A 27,980-nucleotide genomic window follows, 5' to 3' on the forward strand; every position below is an offset into this window, starting at 1 on the left:
AGATGTGTAGAAACCAGAATGTCTGGGTCAAAATTAAACAGATAATGGGTTGAAAAACAGACACGTGCTAATTGCTCACAAAGAATTTCTGCTCATGTGCAGATAGGAATGTTGATTTTAGGCAAGTACATTTTTTATAAATTGAAAAGTAAACATAGGTCTGAATTAAGAAGTTAAACATTCACACTGTGCAGCTTTTTTAATGCTTTTCAATTCACTTAACTCTGTAATTTAAAAAAAAAAAAAAAAACAGGAACAGACCAGACACCAACTCAAGTTTGATATGGTAGTTAAAGTGACTTAAGATGCAACAATACCACAAACAGCACATATTAGCACATTTAAGCATTAAAAAAACTGATTTACATTAATTGCAAGAAAGATTTATACCATACCAGAGTATTTTACCATAACTCAGAGTTTTTGAATGGATTAAGAGTTCTGTGTTTACTTTAACCACAGAAAGGCTAGCCATGAGATTTAGATACCTGAAAAATCATTCGAACATTATTCATGCTGCTACAGTATAATTACACAATTAACCTTCATTATTTTAATCTTCTAAAGGAAAAGGCAATCTCCTCCTATTTATTTATATTTAATTGTGTTACTCTTGCATATCCCAAGGATAGAAAACAAAGCAGGCAGGGCCTACAGACAAGCATTTGTACAAAAAAAGTGATTTTGGATTCTATGATCAGGGCCATAATAAATACAAAAAATATCAGAAATAATGTGGATGAAGGCACACTGGTTAACAACAAACAGGTCCTATAGCTCTTTTTCAGCAGATGGAGAATTATGAAGGTAGAGAAAGACTTAAAGGCTAAGACAATAGATTATAAACCTCAAAACTGCTTGATAATTTCCACTGCTCACTGTCTTTATGACCCTGGGCAAGTTGTTTAACCGATCATTGCACAAATTACTTAAATACATAAACATCAGTAATAACACATGTGAACTACATATATATACATGCATGTATGTGTATGTATATACATATACACATATACACACACACACACACATATATATATATACATATATATATACACACATATATACACATATATACATATATATACTGCTCAAAAGAATTAAAGGAACACTTTTTAATCAGAGTATAGCATAAAGTCAATGAAAATTATGGGATATTAATCTGGTCAGTTAAGTAGCAGAGGGGGTTGTTAATCAGTTTCAGCTGCTGTGGTGTTAATGAAATTAACAACAGATGCACTAGAAGGGCAACAATGAGATGACCCCCAAAACAGGAATGGTTTAACAGGTGGAGGCCACTGACATTTTTCCCTCCTCATCTTTTCTGACTGTTTCTTTACTAGTTTTGCATTTGGCTACAGTCAGTGTCACTGAGTGAGGCGATACCTGGACCCTACAGAGGTTGCACAGGTAGTCCAACTTCTCCAGGATGGCACATCAATACGGGCATGGAGGAGATTCTAGGAGACAAGGAGTTACTCTAGGAGAGCTGGAGAGGGCCATAGAAGGCCCATAACCCATCAGCAGGACCAGTATCTGCTCCTTTGGGCAAGGAGGAACAGGATGAGCACTGCCAGAGCCCTACAAAATGACCTCCAGCAGGCCACTGGTGTGAATGTCTCTGACCAAACAACCAGAAAGACTTCATGAGGGTGACCCAAGGGCCCCATGTCCTCTAATGGGCCCTGAGCTCACTGCCCAGCAGCATGCAGCTCGATTGGCATTCGCCATAGAATACCAGAATTGGCAGATGCACCACTGGTGCCCTGTGCTTTTTACAGATGAGAGCAGGTTCACCCTGAGCACGTGACAGAAGTGAAAGGGTCTGGAGAAGCCATGGAGAACATTATGCTGCCTGTAACATCATTCAGCATGAGCAGTTTGGTGGTGGGTTAATTATTGTCTGGGGAGGCATATCCATGGAGGGTCACACAGACCACTACAGGCTTGACAAAGGCACCTTGGCTGCCATTAGGTATCAGGATGAAATCCTTGGACCCATTGTCAGACCCTATGCTGGTACAGTGGCTCCTGGTGCACGACAATTCCTGGCCTCATGTGGTGAGAGTATGCAGGCAGTTCCTGGAGGATGAAGGAATTGATACCATTGACTGGCCACCACACATTCCTGACCTAAATCCAATAGAACACCTCTGGGACATTATGTTTTGGTCCATCCAATGCCACCAGGTTGCACCTCAGACTGTCCAGGAGCTCAGTGATGCCCTGGTCCAGATCTGGGAGGAGATCCCCCACAACACCATCTGTCATCTCATTAGAAGCATGCACCGATGTTGTCAGGCATGTATACAAGAACACAGGGGCCATACAAAGTGCTGCGTACAATTTTGAGTTGCTGCAATTAAATTTTGGCAAAATGGACTAGCCTGCCACATCATTTTTTCACTCTGATTTTTGGGGCGTCTTTGAATTCAGGGCTCTGTAGGTTGATCATTTTCATTTCCATCAAACGATGTGGCATCCTTTCGTTCCTAAAACATTACCCAGTCTATATCAGTATAGATATCCAAGAGGATTTCTTTTTCCCCATTGAGATCTGATGTGTTTTCAACGTGTTCCTTTAATTTTTTTGAGCAGTTTATATATACACACATACACACACACACGGAGAGTACCGCTGAAGCAGAATGTCAAAATAGGTCCTTTGCTCTTTACATGACTCTTCAAAACGGTGGTCTGTGGTTCTGCTGTGGTCATAGGGCAAATGAGAAAAGCATATCAAGCAGGGGTCTACAGCACTTCCATGATGCAGCTTGGAGATTGAGTGCTGCACTGTTATGCCGTGCAGCAAACATATTAAATATTGCACTTTTGTGTGGTGATGCAGATGTACAGCTGTTTTCCTTCAATTAACTGACACTGCAAACACTGTTCCAAGTCCCATTGTTGCTCTTCCTGGTCCTTTGTGTACACAGTTTTACCACTGTCCCTGCTTCACCTGGGGTCAGTGGTAACTCAATCTGCCACACTTGGAAGGTCTTCTTTTTGTTCTGCCTCTGATACCAATGTGACGCTTACGTCAAGTGCTAATTACATGGCTTTTTGGTGGCTCACTATCAATAAAAAGACAATTTGCCTTTGCCGCACAAGATGGAATTCTGTCTGCAGCTTTGCAGGCCTGCCGTTTTTATAGACACCCCTGCCACTGGTGATGGAATGCCAGCCGATACTTTGGATGACTCTTCCCTTGGCTGATATAAAAAAAATATATGGCACTGAAGAATTGTATTTTACATATATGGTAGAGACTTACATTTTCTTGACTTGGCAAACCCACTGAAATCATGTTTATAATGTTGAGCTGAAATTTGAAAATATACAACAGAAAGTACTGAACATATTAATACAAAAGTAAAATAGCAATACCATATAGTAGCTAATAACTACACTGTTTGCTATAAATAATAAAGGCAACAAGACTTTCAATCATTAATTTGTGTCATGGTGCTTTCTTACCAGGTGTAATTACGAATGATCTTGTGTTCAAACATTTTGCTAATTGGATAATGGATGGATGGACATTCAACAACTAGCACATAAATCTATTACCATTCACTGTTTAGATTTAGATCAGGCAGGCTACTCCTCCTTATCACACCTCTCCAGGTAATTCTATCAATTCCCCACGAGTGTTGAAGTCAACTTCTAGATGAGCACCAAATCCAGTATCCCTAAAAAGGATAAATGCTTTCCTTCAATTCATACAATCAAACTAACTGTACTTTGAAGGAGACACTCTTCCTTAATAAAAAAAAAATTAAAAAAAAGGAAGGGTTTTGTCTCAAGTCTAATGCTAGACCAAGAATCTCTGGTACAATGGCTTTCAGCTCCATTCAGGTGGCTTAAATAGGAAAAAGGTCTAAAAATTGGATTGCCTGATGACTTCCAACAAGCCACAATTCATGTCAAATTATGCTAAACCATGAAGTCAAACAACAGGAACAGTGTATGGTAGTTGACTGCTTTTAATTCTCTTATTCAAATAGAATTCCACATACAGTATTGCTCTTACACCGCTTTTCCTTGGTAGCCAAAAATTCTAGTAAGTCCTGCTGAGCCTTCAGTTCTAATGCATTTTGCTTATCTCTGCTAGGCTTTTACATTTCAAAAAGCCATTCTATGCAGCTTACACTAGTGTATATACCACAGTAAATGCTTTTACATTTCTATACTGTATATGCAATCTAAATCCAATAAGTTATACATCTGTGTAATAATTTAAAACAGAAATAATACATACTTCATATATCATTTAAATATTTGTTGCACACTATAAAAAATAATTTTCTTCTCTGCAACTTTAAGTTATAGTGAGGAGATTTTTTCATCCATCAGTACAATCTCCAACTGTATAACACCCAATGACAATCTTGTTAGTATCCTCATACCTACTTGGTACATCTCCCATCAGGCAACTCCAGAGTAGGAAGAGCCAACTCTTGACAGTGATGTTTGGTTCCAGAGCCAATGCTGAGTGTAGAGGTGAAACTAACTATACTTAATGTGTATTTAACAAACTCCAAGAAAACTTCCAGACTCTGGAGAAGTGATAGTCCATGTCCCAAGAGCCAGCTAGCTTTGCCAAATTCCATCACACTCTTGCCTGTTTCTCAGTGGACCAAACCATCACCCTTCACCTTCTGGGTAGTGAGCCCATATGGCTGTTCCATACAGCTTTTAAGACTGTGCCTGACCAGGCTATGTGGATGATACAGCCACCAGGCACTCACTACAGAATAACATTTTTAAGTCTGGGTATAGGAATGATGCACAGTACTTCTGTTCTGGTTAAGGATATTCTGTATTTAAACAAGCATTCATTAGGGTTAATTTATGGATTGCATTTTGTCTGGCCTCTCGCCTTAGACCAATCTACATTGGGTAACACTATCATGATCACATGTAGTATCTCCAAATAAATACAGCTGTAAGGATCACTGTGATTTCTTGTACACAATTAAACAGCATATTTCAAACATTTATTCAAGAATAAACCAGAAGTTGTGTTCCATAACTGTTATTCCTCACCCACTAATGATTCCTTAACTATATTTTATACAGCTATTATTAATTGATTTGAAATTCTTCTGCTTTTAATAAATAATTACCACACAAAATGCAATTAGTAAACTAAACTAGATGTGTCAATGGCTGCTGCAGATGACATTAGTTTTATATTTTTGCTACCTGTGCTACCCATTAAATACAGCTTGAAATCTAAGTAATCAAATTAGACCTCAGCATTAATGTTGTACCATCTATTGGAATGTATTTTGTAAAGCATGTAATAATAAAAAGCATAGCATTTGTCAGATGGCAAATCACAAACATTTGGATTAATAAAATGCATTACTTGAAATGTTTGTGATGTGCAATCTATTAAATAGACAAATGCAAAGCATATGTTTGTTATATGCCATTTGGCATTTGATTCATAAAAGCTGTGCAATTGTTTGTGAAGAACCATATGTTGGAATGAAACATGTTTGTGATGTGCCATCTGTTGGAAAAACAGAGATGGCAACTGGATTGACAAACTGACAATTATCCTTTTATTAATATTTGTCAAATATTAATGTGATTAAGAGCTACAATTTTTCTGACTTCTGTTGAATTGATAAATCCTTCTTATCATGCACAGTACAATCCCTCTTAACTGGCCACCTCGGGACTGGACCCATGGCCTGTTGCCATTTTGGCTGCTTAATCCGATGCATACCATTCATGTAGAAAAATATTTCTAAGGTATGTTCTTTACCTCTTCGACGTTCCTCAAGAAACCATATCCACAAGGCTTCATCCACGATTTCGCACACGGGTTTTTTTTCCCTCATACAACGACTGGACAGTGTGGTGTAATGGGTCCACAGCTCAAGTCAAAAAGGCAACTTTTTAAATAAATAATCGCCGCACTCGTGGCTTAGCAAGGGGGCGTGGAATGTGTGGCCAATCGTTCCCAGGGAATTTGTGATGCTGAAGAAAGTGGTCGCTCCAGCTGAGTGATCACGGAGCTGGAGTGACTAGTATTGAAGATGACTGGCCGTCGAAAGGCAGCAGCAGTCATGGAGGCTTTGGGCTGGTTTAGCCCCAGTGTGAGCGCCCTGGCCGCTAGGGAAAGAACCCAAGTCTCGATTCAGATGGAGCCAGATGGAGCCAGGGAACGGAGGACTACTGGACCAGTGTGGAAGGCAGCTGCGCCTGCAGGTAGGGCGACTCCCCTGTTGCAAAGCCCAATGGGAGAAGCTGGGGAGCCACCAGGTAGAAAGAAGAAGGCACTGTGCTTTGGATTTTAACAGACTGCTTCCAGCCATTGTTTTAACTTCGTTTGCATTGTTTTTAAAGGACTTGTTTTTTTACTAATGGATTTTAACCTCCACTAATTCACTCGTTTTAATGGATTATTTATTTAACGAAGACTTTTGATACACTGCACTTTATTTAATTTGAACACTGTTTTGTTGTTTGCTGGTTTTAAAATACCTCTCACCTTCCAGGAAAGAAGAAAGTGCATACATATAATATAAAGAAGAACTCAGGATTAAAAAAAAAATGTTTATTTTATTTTAACAGACTGGTTAATCTATGGGCCAGGCAATGTGAGGCCAGTTAAGGGATTGCACTGTATTTATTTTTAAAATATAAATTGGTTCACACAAAACACAAATATGCAAATATAGGGTGGTCCAGATATAATTGTGTAATTTTCATTACGCTATAACTATACGTTTCTTACATAGAAAATCACCCGAACAATCCTGGACCAGGAAGTGTGTGAACTGATGACATGAAGAATCGTCTTCATGCCGAACTGGAATCGTCCCCACATAAATCAAAGTCATCCAGATAATCTGGATCTGCATAATTAGATTTGGACCACCCTGTACTGATTTTTCTGCAAAGAAAATTCAAAATGAAAGCATTTTGAAAATATCTGCACCATACATTTAATAATAAACTCAATCATATCCTTTGCACATTTCTGATTCTAAAGAGAAAAATGTGCCTCAAGCATCTACATTGAAAATACCGGAAAATGCAGTTAAAGTAGCCCCTATACCTCACATAAAGGAAACACTCCCATATTGTAATATTTTTCCAAACAAAAACCAAGTTGTACTCATTACAAAAATATGCTCAAACTCATTTACTACAGTTGGAATCATATAGGTTCCAGGTAATTCTTTTTCATAGTTTCTCAAACTGTGGCAATAAGTTGTTACTGCCCAAAAAGCTGTCTGACTAAGTACCTATTAAGAGAGTTCATTTACCAACACTTTATTAGATGTCTGTACCAAGCAAGCATCCACCTTGACAAAAGAGTCTGTGTGTACATATGGTTGCTCTGTCTCTGTCATTCTAATACATGGTGCATCACAACACTGCTTACCATATCAGATGGTATATGCATTGCATGGTGCGCTGCAAATTTTATCTTTGAGGTCTACATTGAATATGTAGATTTCAACACATCTTAGACAGCTAGCACAGTTAGTCAAATATGAAGCCAGAACTGTTAAATGGAAGAGTGGGTTCTATGAAAAATATAACAAATAGCCACTTCATGCAAACATTTTCCAGTTCTTATAATGATATGACTTGACTAATGATATTGCTACCAGCTGACTTCTCGATCCTTTAAACTCTAAATTGGATAAATGCAAGAAGAAAACTGATGAAGAGATGATTGGATGAATTCTGATAACTGTGAATTACATGCAAGACTAAAATTCTTGTATATTTAATTTTAAATTTAGAACTACAAAACCCTTTAATCAGACATCTTTAAGTAGTTTATGTCTTGACTAATTGGATAAAGAGGAAATCTTGATACACACCTTATCTTTCCTTCCCGAGTTATCTTATTTCCTAGTGCTTAGAATATACCAAGAAAAAAATGTTTTATAATATGGAATGTTTAAATCTGGCATGACAGACCATGAATTCCTGCTGTGTTAGAAATATCAACCATTAATCAGCATGCAGTTCTATTCATTACTGCTGTCTGAATGTCAAAGAACTGACTTCAAAAGAATGAATCATTATTTTAAAAAACAACAAATTCAAAAACATCTATCGGCATGATACATTTTGTGTTTCCAAAATTACTAATATACAGATAATAATAAAGGTCAAGCAAATACATAAATAAACAAACATATTACAACGCTGCCAGCCTCTCTTAATGACGGCCAGATGGCTCCACAAAGTAAATATAGTTTATTATATTTGTGTCGTACAAATATATGATCATTTCAAATAACTTGCATTTCAAAAAACAGAGTAACAAAACATAACAATACTGTATATTTTAAAATTCTCAGTCCACCTCTCATTAATTATCTGATTCATAATAATATCCCATTGATTACTGCTCCTGCTCAACTGTTTTTGCAAAGTGTATGCCTAAGCTTCAAGATCTATTTTAAGTAAGCTTAATGTCATCAGGTCTAAACGGAAATGAACTTGCAGCATAATTGCTTTTTAAATAAAAAATAGAAAAAAAAAAAAAACAAACAACATAAAAAATGATATTGTGTATAGGTATGCCAAAAGGGCATAGTGTGTGCTATCCTTCTGCACAGACCTTTATTTTTCCCCCCAATGAAACCATTTATTTGTTTAGGACTTTGCATTCACTGAGTTGTATTACTTAAATATGGGTTGCCCCCTCCAAAGTACCCTGTAAGTCATAAGAGGTAACTTAGCCTTTTCTGGAAGAATCTTAATTTGCTGAATCGCCGAACTCGGTGAATTATGTGTAAAACTACTCATGGAATTGATGGGTTACTAGCAAAAACCACTAATTGTGCTTCTTAAAGAACACGAAAACCCCATATTCAATACTGCTTCACCAGGACAGAAAGCAGCTATTTCCTAAAATGTACTCAAAAACATGTTTGCCATACCTCATTACAAATACTGAAACTGCCATTATACCGGTATACCCAACAGAAAAACAATTTTGTTTTTAGTTGATTGCAGTGTCAACTTGTGATGACTGGTAACAAGCACAGCATGTCACAAAGTGGCTTTCTCTTTACAACATCACTGGCTAATTTAAATGGTTCAATAGGCCTGCAATTTATGAACCTAATATAAGAGATAGAATTGAGAGAAAAATGCATTTTAAGTTACTTACCTGAGAATCTTTGTATTGTACTCCTAAAATGAGTTGTTCTCTTTTTATTGATTCTATTTTATGGATTAAGGAATTGTGTATCTCAGTCAAGCAGATTCAGTTCAATTGGCTGACTTTCGGGACCAGTTCATCATTGAAAGGAGCTTTAAAACAATTTGTAGTGATATGATGCAAGGTCTGTCTATGGGCATATTAGCTCAATACTTTCCTATGTAAATATTACATGAGCTTATGCATCATCAGGCTCTGCTCATAATAATTCAGTCAACCTGCAGGAAGACTTACAGAAAACCTTTTATAAAAAAAAAAAAAAAAGGTGCTCGATTTTTAATAAACTTGGTGGACTCCATGATTATTCTTGAATAATGAAGTCTAACTGACAGTCATAAACAATTTTTCGATGAAAGCATAATTCTATTGATAAAAGGGGCCATGTTAACAGCTAGATGGTTCTCATCACCCCATAATGCTTTGCAAGGCCAGCAAGACATCCTCCAGAGCTGCAACAGCCACCATTAATACGATTGCTCCCCGGATATATAATGCTGATTGTTTGCATTACAGACTCTGTGCTTATAGCTGAATGTGCAGGACAATCTTTGAGTTTAACGTCAGTATAGAACAAGGAGGCGCATGCCCTATACATGCATAATAATTAGCCTCCTTGCACAGCAGGAGTGAAAACAAACCTTGAAGGAGCACAATTCACCACCATATTTTATAAGATATTTCTATCTTTTTGATACAATTAAAAGTGCAAAGCATCAGCACAGACAGTTTGGAAAGCCTTCAGCACGGTTTCAAAAAATATACCACACCACTTTGAATTTTCTGCCATTTAAAGACAAATATTTTTTATGAATTTTGGCTACAATTTTTTGGCATTTCTACTATGTTTTGAAATATGATTGAGAGTTTCTGACAGCATTCTTTCTTCTTTGATCTCAGGGAAAAACGGTGGTGCAGTGGTTGGCACTGCGGCTACATAGCTCAGGTCACCTTTAAGGACACAATAATCAGTCCAGTATAGTTGGCAGACGTTTCCTTAGTCCTCAGCACCATTACAATCCATTCAAATCTAGTTCATTTTGTCCTTCACCATTGACTTTAATCCGAATATCTCAAACAGTTCCGTGATTTCAGGGAACTCACTGCAAAGCAAACTCGACAGTGTTCACTCATTGCTACACTGGAGCAAAATCAATTTTTGTTTCTCTTTCAACTTTCTGACAGATGATCCCACTTTCCACTTGAATAATCTCAGGTACACAATGGAATTCATGATTCAATCAAAGCCCAGGGCACGAAGCAGTAAAACAGAGCAAAGCCATAATAGTTATACACCACACTTCAAAGTTGGTATGAGCCGACTTCTGTTCAAAAGTAGGTTTTGGTTTTTGCCAACTTTCACTGGGTTATCATCATCACTGCATACTTTCAATGTGTTCTATAATCTACAGTTGGATTGACTTATAGTGACATATTGCAGGCAAGCTAACATCAATGATTGCACAAGGCTTTAAATTACTTCAATGCAGCTCTAGCTAAAATAAAGTAAACCTGTCAACATGTTAATAATGAAGCTTTGGTGTTACAGCCTTGTCATATTTTTAAAGTGATCTTAGCTTAATGAATAAGTCATGTCTAGAATGAAAAATACATTCAGAAAAACAATTATAAAATAAAATTTTCCTTAAAGAGGTTATCTCCATGTTTCAAACAAACAAGCTCAGCTTTTAGTTGCTCTTAAATGTTTCACAAATACTGTGCAAGTGCTCCAGCCAATTTGCCCATGTTGGAGAAACACGAGGTCTGCAATTTTAGATGCAGCATCATGCATTATCATGGTGTCTGCCCCATTCTCTTTGACAGCAGGTTAATTAAAATACACTACCATACTTGTACTGCAAGCCTGTGATGCTTTAAAACCTTCTGTGGGTCATAACTGTTTGGATTGTAGAAAGTGTGTTCAATTAGTGACACAAAGTCAATGTGGCTAATTCCTGAAATGACACTGAATTGCATTTTCCATTCACTGGCTGCTCATAAAGCCATCCTGTATGTAATTTCCATGTTATTAAATCTACATGAGCTGAGCCTACAATTAAATTTAAAAGAGGCAGCCCCCTTTTTTTTGCAAGAAATGGTGTTACTTCAATTATGTCAGTAAATAGGAGCCTTCCCAAAGGGGTTAACATGTGACCTTTTATTGATTAAGACTGCAGTGGAATGGTATTTGCAGTCTCATTGCATAAATGGAAGCAGAAGGTAGCCATCATTTCTTTACAAGACAAATTAGCTTGCATGTGAAAGGGAAAAAAAAAAAACTTATTTCTTTCACCATCATATAGTCTCAATATATAAACTAATATCTAATAATCTAAAAATGTATTTCTGCAAGAATAAAATGCTGGGACAAAAAAAAAAAAAGGAAATAACCCTTTGTAGCTACTGTATTATGGTAGCCAATACATTTCTTACTGATTCTTCAGCTTTATAGTGATAAGTGTAAATTAATTTAAACAGGATAATATAACTTCTCACATTCAGTTAGAAATTTGGCCAGCACAATACGTAACATCCATGAAAGTCTGAAAATATACAAATATAAATTGAGGATGAGAGAGCATAAATTCTTTGTTGCTAACTGATCCAGTTAGGAGTATACCTTTTAAATTTCACTCAGCATTGAAATGTGGATAAATAGTATACAATGTTATTTTAAATTTTTATTTATCTGTGGCTATACCAGGTATTTGTTCAAATAAGATACTCCACTATAGAATGTCCCTCTTGGATCTCAGGCTGATCTTCTGAATGTGATGTTTTTTGTGCTCAGTCTGCAAGCTTCCCTACTTCTTAACATGGGTTTTCATCGGAGACTCCCAAGATCCAACCACAGTTCCAGAAGATGCCAACAGGCCGACTGTTTCCCCAGTATAAATGTGTATTTGACTGATTTAGTGTCCTCAAAACAAGAATGTCTCCATATCAGTCCTTGTCAGGATAGGCTCCCTCAACACTGACAAAAAAAAAAAAATTACAAGAAAATAAAAAGCCACATTTAAAATACACCTTCATCTTAGAGAGACGTTTGTCATCCACATTTTGAAGTACAAGAACCAGTAAAGAATTTTAGAAAAGGTTTAAGTATTAATTGAGCAACAATCTAAATGGACTAACTGGTCGTTTCTTGCTTGTGAAAATTCTTATCTTAAGAGCAAAGGACAGATTTTCTGTCCTTTTGGAATTACATTTTTATCAGAAATGTTGGATTTTTACCTATCAGTATCAAAATCATTTTCTTTACAATTTAAGCCACAGACCTTGACATGCATTTAACACACTTTGTGTCAAGCACTTGAAAGGATGTTAACAAGAATTATCAGAGCAGTTGACTCATTTCAGAATTTATTATGATTTGCCTCTGGTGAGATTTGTGGAGCAGTCCACTGAGTCATTTAATTATGCTATCCTATTCTCAGGATTGGCCAGGCAATATTTGTACTGTGATTACTAAAACTGGCAGCGTCTCATTAATGAATATTGCCTGAAATTATAACAACTGTAAATGTAATGCTCAGCACCAAACACCCAGACTATGCACCCTAATAATAGTCTTGCAAGACAATATTTCAGGTTACGGGGGGTACATAAATCCAACTATAAGGGGCATTCAAGAAGCGTATTTCAGAGCAGAAGTCTGTCATATATGTGAAATCAGTACCACAAAACGCAACTATGTTTTTGAGGAGGACAAAGAAGAAAATTTTATATTCAACTTTAATTAAACAATTAGGTTATATTTCATTTGGACACAAAAAAGTCATCCACAGAACAATTTCTATCCTCATAATGTTAATACTTACGATGCTTTCTGTGGATGTCCATTTTATAACAGTAAATTTCATTACATAGTAGTCTTCTGTCACAAAGATAATGACTAGTAAATTTTATAAGGTGACATCCAATACTTCTGTTAATTTATTATCAAGTGACCTTTTTAATAAAACATCTTCCAATATGCAATTCAGCTTGCTCTCATAATATTAACTATCAATCTGTACTTTAAGATGTCTTTCCCAGTGTGGTACAGAAATTTGGTTTGTACCAACTGTCAATTAATTTTAATTCCAAAATGTCTTTCATAATAAAATTCATATCTTTATTAATTGTATCAGTGAACTTTATACACTGTTTTGGAAATATAGGCTCTCTTTTATAGAATTCATTATCAGTCCATACCTTTAGAATGCCTTTCCATTTCTTCCAATGTTATCTTTACATTGCGCTTGTCTTGCAAATTGCAAGCTTTCTTATGTAATCTGTAAGATTTTTGTAAATGTATAATTCAAATATTTTTAAATTTCTAGTGAGAATTTGACTCTTCTTACAATCACCCATTAGGCATTGTTCACAGAGTGAATTCATATGCTTTTAACAAACCTCTGTAGAACAATTTTATGAGAAACCTTTATGAATATCTGTGGTTGGATAAACAGACCCTTGAGACACAAGGAAACATGATGGTGGAATGCTGAGGTAGAGATGGTAATTGGGGAAATACTGATGATACTCTAAGGAGTAGCACAATACAAAGGCAGGGTGTGTATGCTACAAAAACAGTTGTGAGCGTGCAAGAAGCTAAGAGACAGAAGTCTGAAAGAGAGTTTCAGAATGAGGAAAGAAACGGGAATGTGTTCAGGATCATAAAGCAGATGGCAAAACAAACCCATGAAGTAGCAGCTAGGAATTGCTCATAAACTCAGAAGAGAACATTGTTATTGTCGGTAGTGAGATTAAGGATACATGGAAGTATACAGGTATGCAAAAGACATTGAATGCAGAGAACGAATGGGACAATTAGGTTAGTTGTGTGAACAAAGAATGAAAAAAGATGAAGATAGGTAAAGCAACTGACCCAACTGAAACACTGTCAGAAATGTTAAATGCAGTGGGTGGTTCTTGATTTGAATGGTTAATAGATCTGTTCAACATAATTGTTCCAAAAGGAGTATTCTCTGAAAAACTGAATTCCAGTATACAATACAATATATTTCAGACAATCAAGTTTTTGAAGCAGAAAATGAAGGAGGTTGAGAGAGTGCTAAAGAAAAGAATCATATAGCAGCTGATAATTAAGAAATGCAATTTAGTTTCATGCCTGAAATGGGAAAAATGGATGCAATCTCTGCAGCCAGGCAAATACAGGAAAAGCATCAGGTGAAAGGAAAGCTGCTGCATTATGCATTTGTGCATCTGAAGAAGGTATCTGACAGGTTTCCATGAAACGTTGCGAGATAGACTTTGAGAAAGTTAGCTATGAAGGAACGGTTATTGCCTATAGTGATGTCAATGTATGAGTGAGCACAAACAGTGGTCAGAACAGCAGATGAAAATACTACATTTTCTGAGGTAAAGGTGGGACTGCAATTGGAATCCACTGTGAGTTGCTTTTTCTAATAGGGATGGAGGTGGCCAGGGAGGTGTGAAAAGAATTGCTATGGGAACTCTTGCACACCAAAGATCTTACACTGATGGCAATAATTGAAAATAAACTGAAAGAGAAGATAGTGAAATGAAAACTTTGAAAGTTTGAAAGTAAAACACCCCAAGGTCTATGCAGTAAAGACCAAGGAGATGGTTGAACGTCAAGAAGCAGGAGACAGGGAAAATGTGGGTGTAATGTAACTGGTGTGCAGTTTGTCACTGAATTGGGTACATAAAAGATGTAGTGGTGTGAAGGATTTTCTGCAGAGAGTGTGACTTGTTTATATCAACTGTGTGAGTAACATGCAGAATGCCAATGTAGTAAGTGGTAATCTACAGTAGATACCAGCAATGTACTTCTTCTGGAGAAACCAGTCAAGTTCCACTACACAGGTGACATGTTAAGTCTAAATTTAGGTATGGGTGAAGCAGTGATAATGAAGACATGAGGTACATAGATAAAATTCCAAGTGGTGTCTCCATATTCGGACTTCTAAAGGCTCTAGTATTTAAGACACAAGCCTATTTAAGCTGTGTGAGGATTCGTATGCTTAAAGGGAGCGAAACATGGCCAATAATGGTGGAACATGAAACAAAGCTTTAAAGAAAAAAAAGATGAGAATGATCTGATGTATGTGTGGCATGTCACAGTGTGAGATGAATATGAATGCCAAATTAAAATAAAGATCTGGCATTGAGGTGATCAGTGTGGTAAACAGGAGAAACAGATGAAAGTGATTTGGGCTTGAGGAACAGAGGATGACTGAATGAAGAGGTACACCAAGATTTTGGTGAAGGGGATGAGGCCCAGAGGCAGCCTGAAGAAGATGTAGTTGGAGGTGGTGTCTGATGATAGGAAAAGAATTGATCTCATGCAAAAGGTTGATGAGCTTTGTGGAGAATGGAGGAAAAATGTTTTGAGGGGCATCAAGCTATCTTGGGTAAACCCACAAAACTGATATTATACCAGTGTTGTTGTTGATGATTTTGAATTACGATTTAAACTTACTGTAAGTTACTATACTACCTTTCCACATGTGACTAAACCTTCTTTTACAAATTATCCAAGCATTCGGTCTCTGGTTTACCTGCTACAGTACCTTAAAAACAACCATTCCCAAAGCAAACTGACATCCATCTGACTATGACATAGTTTTTGAGGGGCTGGAGCCTGAACCAGCAGTAATTGGTTAAAACACAAAAAAACAACACCATGTCATCTCAGGACACAGTCACACATAAGGCCATCTTAAGAGAAAAAAAAAATTAACCAAACACAAAATCTGATAAGTTGGATTACCAGGAGAAAAAACCAAAGCAGCCATTGGGGAAAATGTACAGAAACCACAAAAACATCTAGACTCAAACTACAAGTTCAGTCTGAGATCTATGAGCCACTACTGCACCATCATGCCACTCGTGTGTAAATCTGGGTATTTTCTACGATTAATCTGTAGTTTACAGAATGCCTTTTCAATGTGGACACCTTGCCAAATCACATCATCAATGGGCTGACACCTTTTCCAGGGTTGGTTCTTACCTTGTCAAGAAAGGCTACAGTACCACTCAACTATGAACAAATTTAAGCATGTGTTAGAAATGTGTTATTTGTATAAAATGATGGTTCATAATTGAGGATTTAGTCAGTAAGTGACATTAACATGCTAGCCCCAAAATATAACTTTAAAATGTTAAATAGGAAGATAACATTAGAGACTGCTTAATAGGCATGTCTCCAAATTCCAAAACAAACTTTATTATTTTGTAACAAAAAAAAAATCACACCATATGTACCAAACTTTAAACCAACAACTGCAATGAAACATTAACACAAAAAAAAAGGGAAAGCATCCAAGACACGTTCAGTACGAATACCCATTTGTTCACAGCTTAAAAAAAATGAAAGACAAATTCAGCAATAAAGTGTTGTAAATGATTGCGCATAAATTTCCATCATATAAAACGTTTGTGTAGTAACTGGAGTTTAAAAATCCCAGCTCTTTGTATATAAGCCTTCCAAGAATAGTCTTAATTAAAAGTAACGTACCGTAATAAGTAGGTCAGAATATGCTTATAGATTCCATAACATAGTTAATAATCAGAACATGGGCAAAGCCTTCTGAACAACTGTTTATTCTTCAGGACACTGCGTGTATTAGCATCCAATTTCACATTTGCTTTGCTTTATGCAAGCCGTGTTTGCTTTCTGTTAGAAATAAACAGCTTTAAAATTCCTAAGATTGGTGACGCCAGTCTCTAGAGACTTAAATTATTAAATAAAACTTTTGTTGACATTATAGTAAAAGGCAATAGATGGTAAATAAAATATTTCAAGAAATCGTGTGCCATTGCACGAAGTAGTGTGTACTTTACAGCAGTGAAAAATGGATTAAATCGCACCCTTGTCACGAAGCTGGCTTCGTAATTCAGATATTCGTTAAATAAGTAAACAGGCACGCATAAACCCGTGAAATTAACTTATTTGCAAAAATAACATTTTGTTTAAAAAATGAAAACAACTATGCTCACTATAAACTTAAACCAGAAGCTCTACACCATTCTCCAATCCTCCTCCTCCTCCTCCTCCTCGCACGCGCTCTCCGCAGCTCATGTGCGTTGACCGTTCGTGGAAAGCCCACCAATCAACACTTGCTCCGACAGTCACGAGGTATTATCACTGCTCCCAAGGGAAAAACGACACACATTGCTAAATTTCCACATGTTGAAGCCAGTAATTTTTAACTATATTTTTGGTAAGTTTGCTCAAACACACCTATTTCTTTTTTACTTATGTTTTAAAATTTCGCCTTAAATAGAAATCTGAAGAAACTGCAGGTTTAATATAATAACAGAAATGTAAAAAATGATTACTTCACCTAGTTTGCTCCGATTTACATTTCAGTGAATGTTCCAACAATGTACGCTAAAACAGGAGTAACAGTCATGGGGTTTAGTATTTTTTTGTAAAATCCCATCAGCAACATTTTTGTAAAATGTAAAGAGGCATCTTTTAAGCAATATCAACTATCCCGTCAGGTATCAGAGGCAATCCACCCAGGTACTGATACAGTTAGATTGTCATTTTAGAGAACCTCATTAGAGATGATGGAAGCAGCATTAATAATCCTACTATTTCCATGCTACTTCAAATAGAAAAAATATGCATTATTGTATGATAAAATTAGATAAAGGCCTTTAATAATGCATTGCAAAACTCCGTCTCTTTTACATAAGTCTGATCATGTCATTTCATGCTCAGCAACTGGTAGTTCTTCCACTTCTCCTAGGCGCTCACAGCAAACCCACTTAGTGACCAAAATGCATCCTTCTGGCAGCATCCAACTGAGTTCTAGGAGGATTTGACTTTTTCCATCTACATACAGGTACAAGCAGTAATAGTGTATCATTTTCTGAGGGTCAACCTTTGAACCCAGAAAGTGATGTTGGTGAGGCAACATAACAGTAATTGTTTTCGACCCACAAGCAAAAAACAAAAAAATTAAAACAAGAACCTTTGATTTTAAATTCAACTGACACCCAATAAACCATTTCAGGAAAGGTTCAAAACCAATTTTTGTTTTATTAATTTCTCTGTTGCCCCCTGAAATAAACCTTTGACAGAATCAATCCAACATTGTCATGTGGCATTATGAAGACAGCAACTGTACAGTTTTTTATTGAACATAATCAACCTGGACAGTGTATAAGAGCAACACAGTTCATCAGAACATACTGTAACAGGCCTCTGGGTGAAGTTCTTGATTGCAAGTGCTTCAGTGATTGCAGCATCGGTCCATGAAAGGGTACGTGTGAACACACACCTAAACTGACTTACATTTGGCCAGCTTAGAGTCAGTGGTCAAATGAACAGGTATTTCTTTGGGATGTGGGAAGAAAATGTGTTATCTGAAGAAAACATCAACAAATTGTAGGGGGAATGTGGAAACACTTTACACAGGATTAGCTGTTAAATTATTCCAGGTAAATAAAGCTATAAGACAGTAGAATGAACCAGTGTACTATCCTTTATTAAAAGTATTGTCATTTTAATCTGGGAGCATTAGTTTCATTTGTAACCAGAATGCTCTCGACTGTATATTGCACTTTCATATGGTAAACACAATTCCAAATTCATAAAAAGCATAAGGCAATTGTTTCCATAATATTCAAGCTGAAACACTTGCAGGTTAAAGTACTTGCTTAAGTGAATCAGTAATGGAAGTTTAATAGCTAATTATGTGCTTTATAGCGCAACTGTCTACCCACTAGGCTCGTTTTTTTTAAACATTACAATAATAATAATGATAATTCATTACCTATATATAGCGCTTTTCTAATCTACATAAATCCACATACAGTACATAATCACAAGGAGATACCAAAGTCATCTCTAGGTGTAGTTCCAACCTAAGCATGAGGGCTATGACATAGTTTCATTTAACCTCGCACCAGAAAAAGAGAATTCTTATTTTTTTATTTATTATTTTTGCCTCAAAAGGTCCACCTTACCTACCATAAGAGAAAAAGCAATATATTCAGTTTTCACTATCGACTTGTATAAGATGTGTTACTTTCAATCATATATTTAATAGCATTTATCTATCTACCCATTTTGTATACCTGCTTTTACAGGAATTAACCTTAAATTTGACTAAAGTCCATCATGGGACATCACCAGAATAATTTACAGCCAATAATTCATCTAGCAGGCATGCCTTTAGGAGACAGAAAGTACAAACTTGCAGTTTTTTTCCACATATCACCTAAAATCAAAGCATCCTGTTGTGAATATTACACCAGCACTATTTACGTGTTTGATCAAGGATCTGCAATGCCACTTAGTAACTAGTTTAATTCAAATGCAAAGTGCAGACTTACCTTAAAAAGCCTTAAGATGTTGGCTACCATTATAGACACAGAGCTAGCAGCAGCTCCTATTACTCCTACAATTTTGTCAGGCTTGGCAAAAATAGGGGGGTCCCCATTGGCACACCTTACATCAGATGCATCCTTTTCAATGAGGGCTTGTACAAAAGTCAAGGACTGCTCCAGGGCGTACGTGTCTCTAGAACAGGTATCCAGGATTCGCACTCCCAGAGTGACATTTGGGAGAAGATCAGGATCTTTGTTGATCTGGTCAATAGCATAAAGCATGGCTTCTAGCCGGTGGATTCCTTTCTCCTTTTTTAGTTCCCCACAAGGGACCCCACGCTCTCCTCTGGAATGAACAGGAAATAGTCCTCCCAAAATGATATCACCTTCCAGGCGAATGGAATGAGCATGCTCTTGGGCATCCGATGTCTGCATGGCAGTTAACAACCAGCAGCATTTTGCTGTCAGCAAGAGGAAGCAGTGATAGGAAATGGAACGTTTTCCGACTTGGACCATGCTTGTTTAAGTTGCAGAGAGGGGTAAAGGAAAGAAACTTTTTCTGGTTACTAGAATAGACAAACCATCTGAGGGCACAACACATGAACGCAGTCATCAGTGCCCCTTCCTCTCAAAAAGGAGCCATGCAGCAACTGAAAGAAATCAATTCCAGCCAAAGATCATTGACAGGTAGTGTTTTTTAATGCCACTGTCACCTGTGCCTGACATTTCAAACTGGTGTTCAGCAAAAAGTTGAAATCATGAAATGAGGAGAACAGTATCCTTAAGATAACCATGGAGCCATATATGTTCTAGATTCCTTTAACTGTGTGTGCTGGGGAGAAAGAAAAAACAAAAGACAGTTTTAGAATTTGCACTAATGAACACAAATAAAAGGATTTAAAAAAAAAAAAACCTTTACATTTTATTGTTCAGAATAGAGAGAGGGTTGGGAGCATGCGCTGATAGATAGCACGTTACCGCACCCACCACATGACGAACCACCTGGATTGTGACCCGAGTGCAGTGGGTGACACTTCAGCACCACACTCTAACAGTGAGGTTGTTTATGGTGGCTGGAGTGCCAATCTTGCCATCAACCCCTGTAGGGCTGGAATAAGCCATCAAAGAATATATTTAGAATGTAATGCTTACTCTTTTAGAAAATACTAAGAGATATGTTTATTTTAGGAATATGCAACATTTTATTTTCACATTCTTTCACAAGATTTTAGTAACCAGAATTTTATGGGTTTGTGTGCTAACGTCCTGCAGTGGGTTGGTGCCCTGTCCGGGATTGGTTCCTGCCTTGCGCCCTGTGTTGGCTGTGATTGGCTCCAGCAGACCCCCGTGATCCTGTGTTCGGATTCAACGGGTTGGAAAATGGATGGATGGATGTGTTAACGTCATTACACCAGAATGAATGATATAGTGTGTATAAATGAAATAAATGGCAAGATCTGGCAACACATCCTATTATTTAATAAATAAAATAAAATATTTTAGCAATATAGCTGACTAGAAAAGTTATTGATATGATTGGATTTTGTTGCAGAAGGAATTTTGGACTAGTTTGTTAGTGATAGTATTGTTGTCATAGGTTAAATAGGATGAATAGATTGAGTCGTCATCTTTGTGGCATTTATAAGGTGATTTGAAGCTCTTGCTTATTCTTTAAGAAAATATTGGTGATATTCAAAGGCTATCTTCATTGAGACACCCATCAGTTACTGGCCATTTTATGAACTGAGCAATAGTGCACATCTTGCAGGAACCATCATTCATTTTGTGAGGATTCTTTAATCCTAAAATTTGACCAATCATGTTTTAGTTACTACAGGAAACACAGTGATTTCTTGCTACCAATGGAGATCTCATTTCATTACCATATATTTGCATTGCATACTCTAGGCACAACTAACATCTGCTTTCAGTGAAAAGCTAATTAAGGGGGGAAATCTTACTTGGCAAAGCTTCTGAATGCTGTTTCTACAATTCTACCAAACTGTGCTTTACACTACAATTTTGGTTGCTACAATTAAAAGCACTTAAGGCTCCACCCTGAGGATATTCTTGCTGCTTAAGACTTGCTTACACTTACCTGCAACAGGCAATTCATCATACATTGTTGATGTTTCATAAGCAAGTAAGTCTATGTAAAGAATGAACCAGTACAGCACTCAACTTAACTTTATATGTTAAAGTCTGTGAGAGTACTATCCTTATTGAATTCGCATACAGTTGCTTTAATAATCATCACCTTCAGCTCTGCCAGTATATCTGTTTCTATCTGTCTACTGCATTGTGTCTAGTAGGTGAATCATTATTTAATATCTGCTGCACATACTGTATACACATCAAGACACAGTATGTTCTATCTAACTAGCTATGATTGTTTGTATGGGTACTACAAATAAATAAATGTCCACAGAATTTAAGTTTTATCAAACGAGACACAAACCATTTAGATGTATATTTCAGTTACAGTACCAATAAATATTACAACTTTGATAACAGGGAAAAAACACCTAGCTGTCTCTAGGACTTGTTGGATGTGATGAATTGCTAATAACACTAATAGACTTTGCATTGGCATAAATTCATAAATAGCATTTTTTAAGTGGCACATATTCTTATTTGAAAAGATTTGCCTTGGCACAATATACATGTTTGAATATTCTTAAATACCAACAATATCCACTGCTTTATCTATTGCAGTTTATTGCAGTCAAATTCAGAGACTGTGATTCTACCTATTCTATTGGTTTCAACATAGATACCTGTTATGTTTCAGTTCAGTGATAACGCGAAAAAAAAACACATTCTTGAAATGTAATCATAAGTAAGATGATGCCCTGTGATATTTTTATTTTTTGTGAAAAAGATGTTGCAGTAATAAAAGATTGCCAGAAACAGTAGTGCTATCCAATTCTCCTTTTAATTTACACTACTTGGTGTGTGAAACGGAAAGCATCTTTGGCTTTTTTTTTTTTAATAACGTACTCTCTCACAGAACGAGTCTTCGGGGATTTTCATGCTGTTATCTGGAACAGATAGCTTTCGTGCCATTGTTCTTGAATGTAAAAATTAAACTTCATTCTGCAACGAAAACGTTTATTATATATTTTTTATCTGTCATAATTCCTGGTAAAAGTCAATAACACATCAGAGTAAATAACGGTAGTCTTAGTAGCTGTTTAGTTGAAAATAACATTGTTTTGGTCACATATATTTTAAAGTGAATTTTAAAATTACTTATCGATTACGCGCCTTTCAACATCGATCAGGGCAATCCCATCCAGCTCCTCTGCATAGATCGTATCACCTAATCAACGATGGAGACAGCTCGTCTGATGTATGCTTTATACACGAGAATTAAAGCATAGAAGTAAATCGTGCCCGTCACCACTGGATTTCTGCCAATTAAGTAGAAATTCCTCCAGTGCGTGCTTTCTTTTTCACTTGCATGTAATCATGAATTGCCTACATATTGTGTCTTATTAGGAAAAACCTTTATGTTTAATATCGGGCAATGCATACGAATTTGCCATGCATGTTCGGTATCATGTTAACAGTATTTGATTAAATCTGGAAAAATCAACTGATGATGCGTAGTAATTTGCTAACAGTGTATACCTTAGCACAGAAAAAGCTATTAACGTGTTGAACAGCGCACAGAAAAGCAAATGACATTAATAATTAATTGTATCACTACATTAATAAATCATATCTTTCCGGGACGAAAGTTTGATGTCTAAACCCCTCCAACCAAGCAGTTATACAAAATTTACAGAGCTTCAGATGAAAGTTGCAGCCTGTAAAATAAGTAGGCAGATATTTTCACTGAGAGGCAATGACCTAAACCTCTTTCTCGAAGATGAGGAGAGGAACTTCTTTTCTGATGCAGAGCTCTCGTGAATAACTGAATCTCATTTTTTCCAACGTATCTTCACAAAAGCAACGCTTCTCTAAACCATCTTCGTATAATCCACATTATTTGTTGCTGTGGTTTGTCGTTTTGACTTCTCGCTGGTTAGAAGAGCTCGGACGCTCGCTTTCGATCATCGGCGCACATTCCTTGCAAAAGTCTTCCCATCTGCTGCAAACTAATGCGCCACTGAACGCTAGCTGTGACTTTCCTTGGTGCAATTCCTGGAGATAAAGCAACTTATATAATCGAGAGCTTACCTGCCCTTCAATCTCCGTTCAAGGCTTTACAGCCCAGCGTGGTGGTAGCTGTTCGTGGTGCTGAAAGGGACACACGATTCGAGAAGCTGGAGCGCGTCTCTTCCAAGTGCATAACAAAATACTCCCACTAGCAGTGATTGGTCTTCCCAACTCTCTTTCTAATCCACCTCAGCTACTTATCAGCCTTTCAATCTGTCCATGGGTGAAGAAGGTTGCTTCCTCGGATTATTTTACATTATAATAGTTGTTTAGCATTAAACATGTACACTTCTGCATGTATAATCTAGCTACGGTTAATACACAAATGCTTCTGCGTACTGATGTTATCTGTAGCTCTAAATGTTAACCCTTCGCGAACTCAGCACTGATTAGCATCGATATGTGTACGGCAACATCACATCTTTTTTTACTCATCCATAAATCAAATAATACACTCTCCAGGTGCCAGTTTACATTATGTGAAATAACATTAAAATAATTACGCATTTTGACAAGTTTATTATTAACAGGTATAGCTTTCTTTTTCCTTTACATTTCTTCGTACATTAAAAAATACATTTAGATCCCAACAGACGCACTGTAAGGCAGTTAGTGCATCAGTTCATTCTGTAACAGCTGCCTAAGGTTTACTTGTATGTGCATTACGGCTTTTTTTGTGGTACTCAGATTTTGCATATGAAATCTATGTGTTGCGGGTAGTGTTTCTAAATGTGCGTACTATTCTAAGACAAAGGCTGTAATTATGAGATATACTTTAACTAGAAGGAGAACTGAACTTTGTATATCTGAGGTCATAAAAATATTTTTAAAATTGCACTTTCACTTGTTGGTCGAAAGCGATGTTTTGTCTAGTGGTAACTAATGGGTTCTATTAAACTTTAAAGAGAATTGGAAAGGAGCTAATACCTTTTCCACCATCCCAACACCTTCACTATTTACTATTCATAAAAAAAAACTATCCTGGCGTTTAAACAGTCTAAGTGAGCCCTGAAAAAATGGACGCCTATCAGAGGCTCTAATATGTACGTTAGTGTATATAAGTAAATTAACTCGATCTCTTTCCATCTCTTTTCTCCTAACTTCATTGTACAGATGGGATTATGTGTTTGTATCTCTTAGTGGACGACTTCCACCTAGTGGCTACAAATAGCAATACAGATTTTCACTTGAAAATGAATGTCCAGGATTGGTTTATCTAATACGTCTGGTTACGCTATAAAAAAACAACTCAAAGTAACTTGTACATTTACATAAACGCCACGTGCAGTTTGTGTTCTATATTAACATTTAAGGCGAAATCATTGGGTACTTAATGGGTATTTATATACCCACAGAACGTCCAGGTATGAAAAACATACATTATTAAACTATAAATTAACCAAAAAGGTAAAATGATTATATTATTTGACTTATGTGTCGAAGTCAGTTATTGAACAGATTTTTGGGATGTGGAAAGAAACTCAAAAACCTGGAAAAAATGATAGTCAAAACACAACTGGAACGGAGGTCAAAGCAGAAATAAATCACTATATTTGCAAATGAATCTTAATAGACATGTTTAGAAAATAGTTTCTGGTACAAGTGATTGGCTCAGCAGAAGCTGGAAAACTGAATCTTGGGATACAGGGCTATATGAAAGCAATAGCATATGTTGACAGGACTCACAGGACCTTTGTCACAATAATAATGAAAGTCAGGAGCTGCAGGATGCACCACAAGCTGTTGACAGTCCTGAGTTCTTTTATGGATGAGTGGCAATGCTGTCACTGACAGATAATAAGAATTGGTTTGGAGTTTTGAATTGCAATAGAAGCTCAGACTGAGAAGTATATGAGTATTTGTTTGCATGAGCAAGAGTGCAGTGAGAGTAACACAATACACCTAGTCACAGGTCAGACTCCAGGAGTAGAAAATGCAGAGGAGGTGAACAGAAATAAAGTCTGTTGGGGTTGCAAAGCAGTAAGTACATATTCTAAAAGCAGCTGGTCACCAATAGAATGGTGAACATTCACAGTTTCTGTTACTTGGAATAGAACCTATTACAAAGTTTACAAGAAAATGGTGCTATTGCTAGAGATGATAACTACCATTGTTAGGAGAGAGACAGAGATTTCTCTCTGGAATCTCACTCCTTCTGAAGCAAGAGAGAAAGTCAATAACACAAAGGTTATAGGAGTACATAAATAAATATGGCCTGGGCATTAGTAATTGGTTTTAGTTTTTCTTTTCTCCCTTTTTTTGTGCTTATGTGAAGCATGTGAATGGTTCAGTGGTTGCTTTAATTTATAGGAAAAAACAGAAACATACACAGAAGCAGGGAATATTCCTAACTAAGTATGCATGTATATACACACAGTATATACATATAATAAAATAAATTAATTTAATTAATAGAGTGTATACTAAAGAAAAAAGTTATAAGAGGAAACAAATGTCCAAACAGACCACAAGAGACGTTAAGACTAGTTAAACCTTTAACGAAAGGTAAAGGGTTACATTTAGCCTATAGAGATAATTCAAATCAGAATGGAAAGGAGGGCACAAACAAACATTAAACATTTGTGGAACAATTTCCTCTTGCAAGGGCAAAAAGGCTCTCTAAATAAGGTAAAAGAGAAACAATAAAGCAAAAAATATAAATCCTATATTATTAGATCATATTATTAGCTGGCAATATTAGGCATACACATGCCTCCAGAATGCCAGCCTTCCTTCACAATATAAACCAAATTTGTGGGCACCAGGAAAAAGTGACCAAAAAGGCATTTACAATCACAGTGGCATAATAGACTATGACCAGATTTTTATTAGTTAGGCAAATTCACAAACAATAATTATCAATGCTAAAATACAGTGTTTATAAAAAAATAAAACACACACCCCCATAATACCCAGCCTCACCACCCAATTTTAACCTTAGAGGTTACTGTTGGGGAAATGTAACAAATGAGAAGAGGAAAGAGTATAATAATAATAATAATAATAATAATAATAATAAACATTTTCTTCTTGGAAAGGAAGTCACAGCCCCCCAGAATACTTCTGCAGATAAGTTGCACAGAGGACTGCCAATTTAAAATACAGGCACTGGAAGCACCCTTAAAGCATGCCATAAATAATTCTAATGATATAAGTTTGAAACAGGAGGCTTTCCAGAAGGTAAGGGCTAACATGGTCTGTGGGCTATTTAGCACCAATTTCACTAAGAAAGAACATCCTCTGTTGAAAGTAAGAGAGACAAGTTAGAAAATGTAAGCATGATGTAACATTCAGGTGCATTAGAGGGCTGTACAGGCACTGTAGCTCTCAATGGCCTGAGTTCTGTAGGTAGGTTCTAGAACTTCCTCAATTCATTTCAGGGTTACAAACAGGCCTAGGCAGGACTCTAGTCTATTACACACACACACACACCATATTCATATACAGTGACAATGTGCAAGTGCCAATTAACAAAACCTAAATAAATAAAAACGTTTGTAATTGATTCCTTCTGTGCTTGAGCATGTTTAGCTGTTGTAATTTTCATAAAAGGGGACTTGCATAGCTGTTTATTAATGACAAATATTAGGGAATATTAGAAGTGAAAGGCAAACTTTATTACAGTGAGAGACCATTAAGGATATCAGGTGAATGTGTCGCTCTGATGTTCAATTATAAGTTGACCAGATTTTGAAAAGTCCTAAACAAGGACACTTTTGTAGTATGTATGGCTGTGGATAAAGTTCATCCCCATTTTTTTAATGTCTGCTTTGTCTCATCATCATCATCATCATCATCAGAGAGGGATCAGGGCACAGGAAAAACAAAACACTTATAAATGAATACTTGTGATTCCACATGGCGGTTGATGTGTAAACAAAGAAATGCCAGTGCTCGGTTTTTGTGTGGTTTTTGTTCATTTTTCTGATACTGTTTAAATGTAAGACAAGTTGTTAATGAAACAAGGTTCTGTCTTGGAGTTTTGTGTATGCTTTTCTAAATGTATTGTGATGATGTCTATTTCAGTGAAGTAATGTTTACGATACTGAAACACTTTATTAGATGGGCAGCTTGTTAAAAGCGGAACATTTATTCTTCACTTATTTATAAAGATGCTTAGCCTAAAATTGGGACTGTCCTGTCACTGTGACATCTCACCACGCTAGTAAATTATAGTATCAGTGAAATTGTCACTTCTCAGGGTACTTCATTCATATCTAGATAATGTCTTGTTTTCCTTGTTTGTATTTTATAATATTACACTTAGGAAGATCATTTAAGTTAAAGTGATTTT

The 27,980-nt window shown here is 36.5% G+C and overlaps 1 protein-coding gene across 4 annotated transcripts in view; it reads right to left on the minus strand.

Moving 5' to 3' along the window:
* LOC120533985 (metabotropic glutamate receptor 8) overlaps window positions 1–23,974 on the minus strand; it is a 1,059,754-nt gene extending 1,035,780 nt beyond the window's left edge. For 2 of the 4 annotated variants that reach the window (XM_039761168.1, XM_039761171.1), the window contains exons 1-2: window positions 23,708–23,974; window positions 19,529–20,354 (exon numbers count right to left, since the gene is read on the minus strand). In XM_039761168.1, the coding sequence (XP_039617102.1) occupies window positions 19,529–20,038 (510 nt within the window). In that variant the 5' untranslated portion in view covers window positions 20,039–20,354; window positions 23,708–23,974. Of the gene's footprint in view, window positions 1–19,528; window positions 20,355–23,377; window positions 23,584–23,707 lie in introns of those variants that run through there. The other 2 variants (XM_039761170.1, XM_039761169.1) reach the window with 2 other exon arrangements.
* Between the last annotated feature and the right edge of the window lie 4,006 nt (window positions 23,975–27,980).

This window comes from Polypterus senegalus, chromosome 8 (assembly GCF_016835505.1).
Source record: "Polypterus senegalus isolate Bchr_013 chromosome 8, ASM1683550v1, whole genome shotgun sequence".
Taxonomy (NCBI): domain Eukaryota; kingdom Metazoa; phylum Chordata; class Cladistia; order Polypteriformes; family Polypteridae; genus Polypterus; species Polypterus senegalus.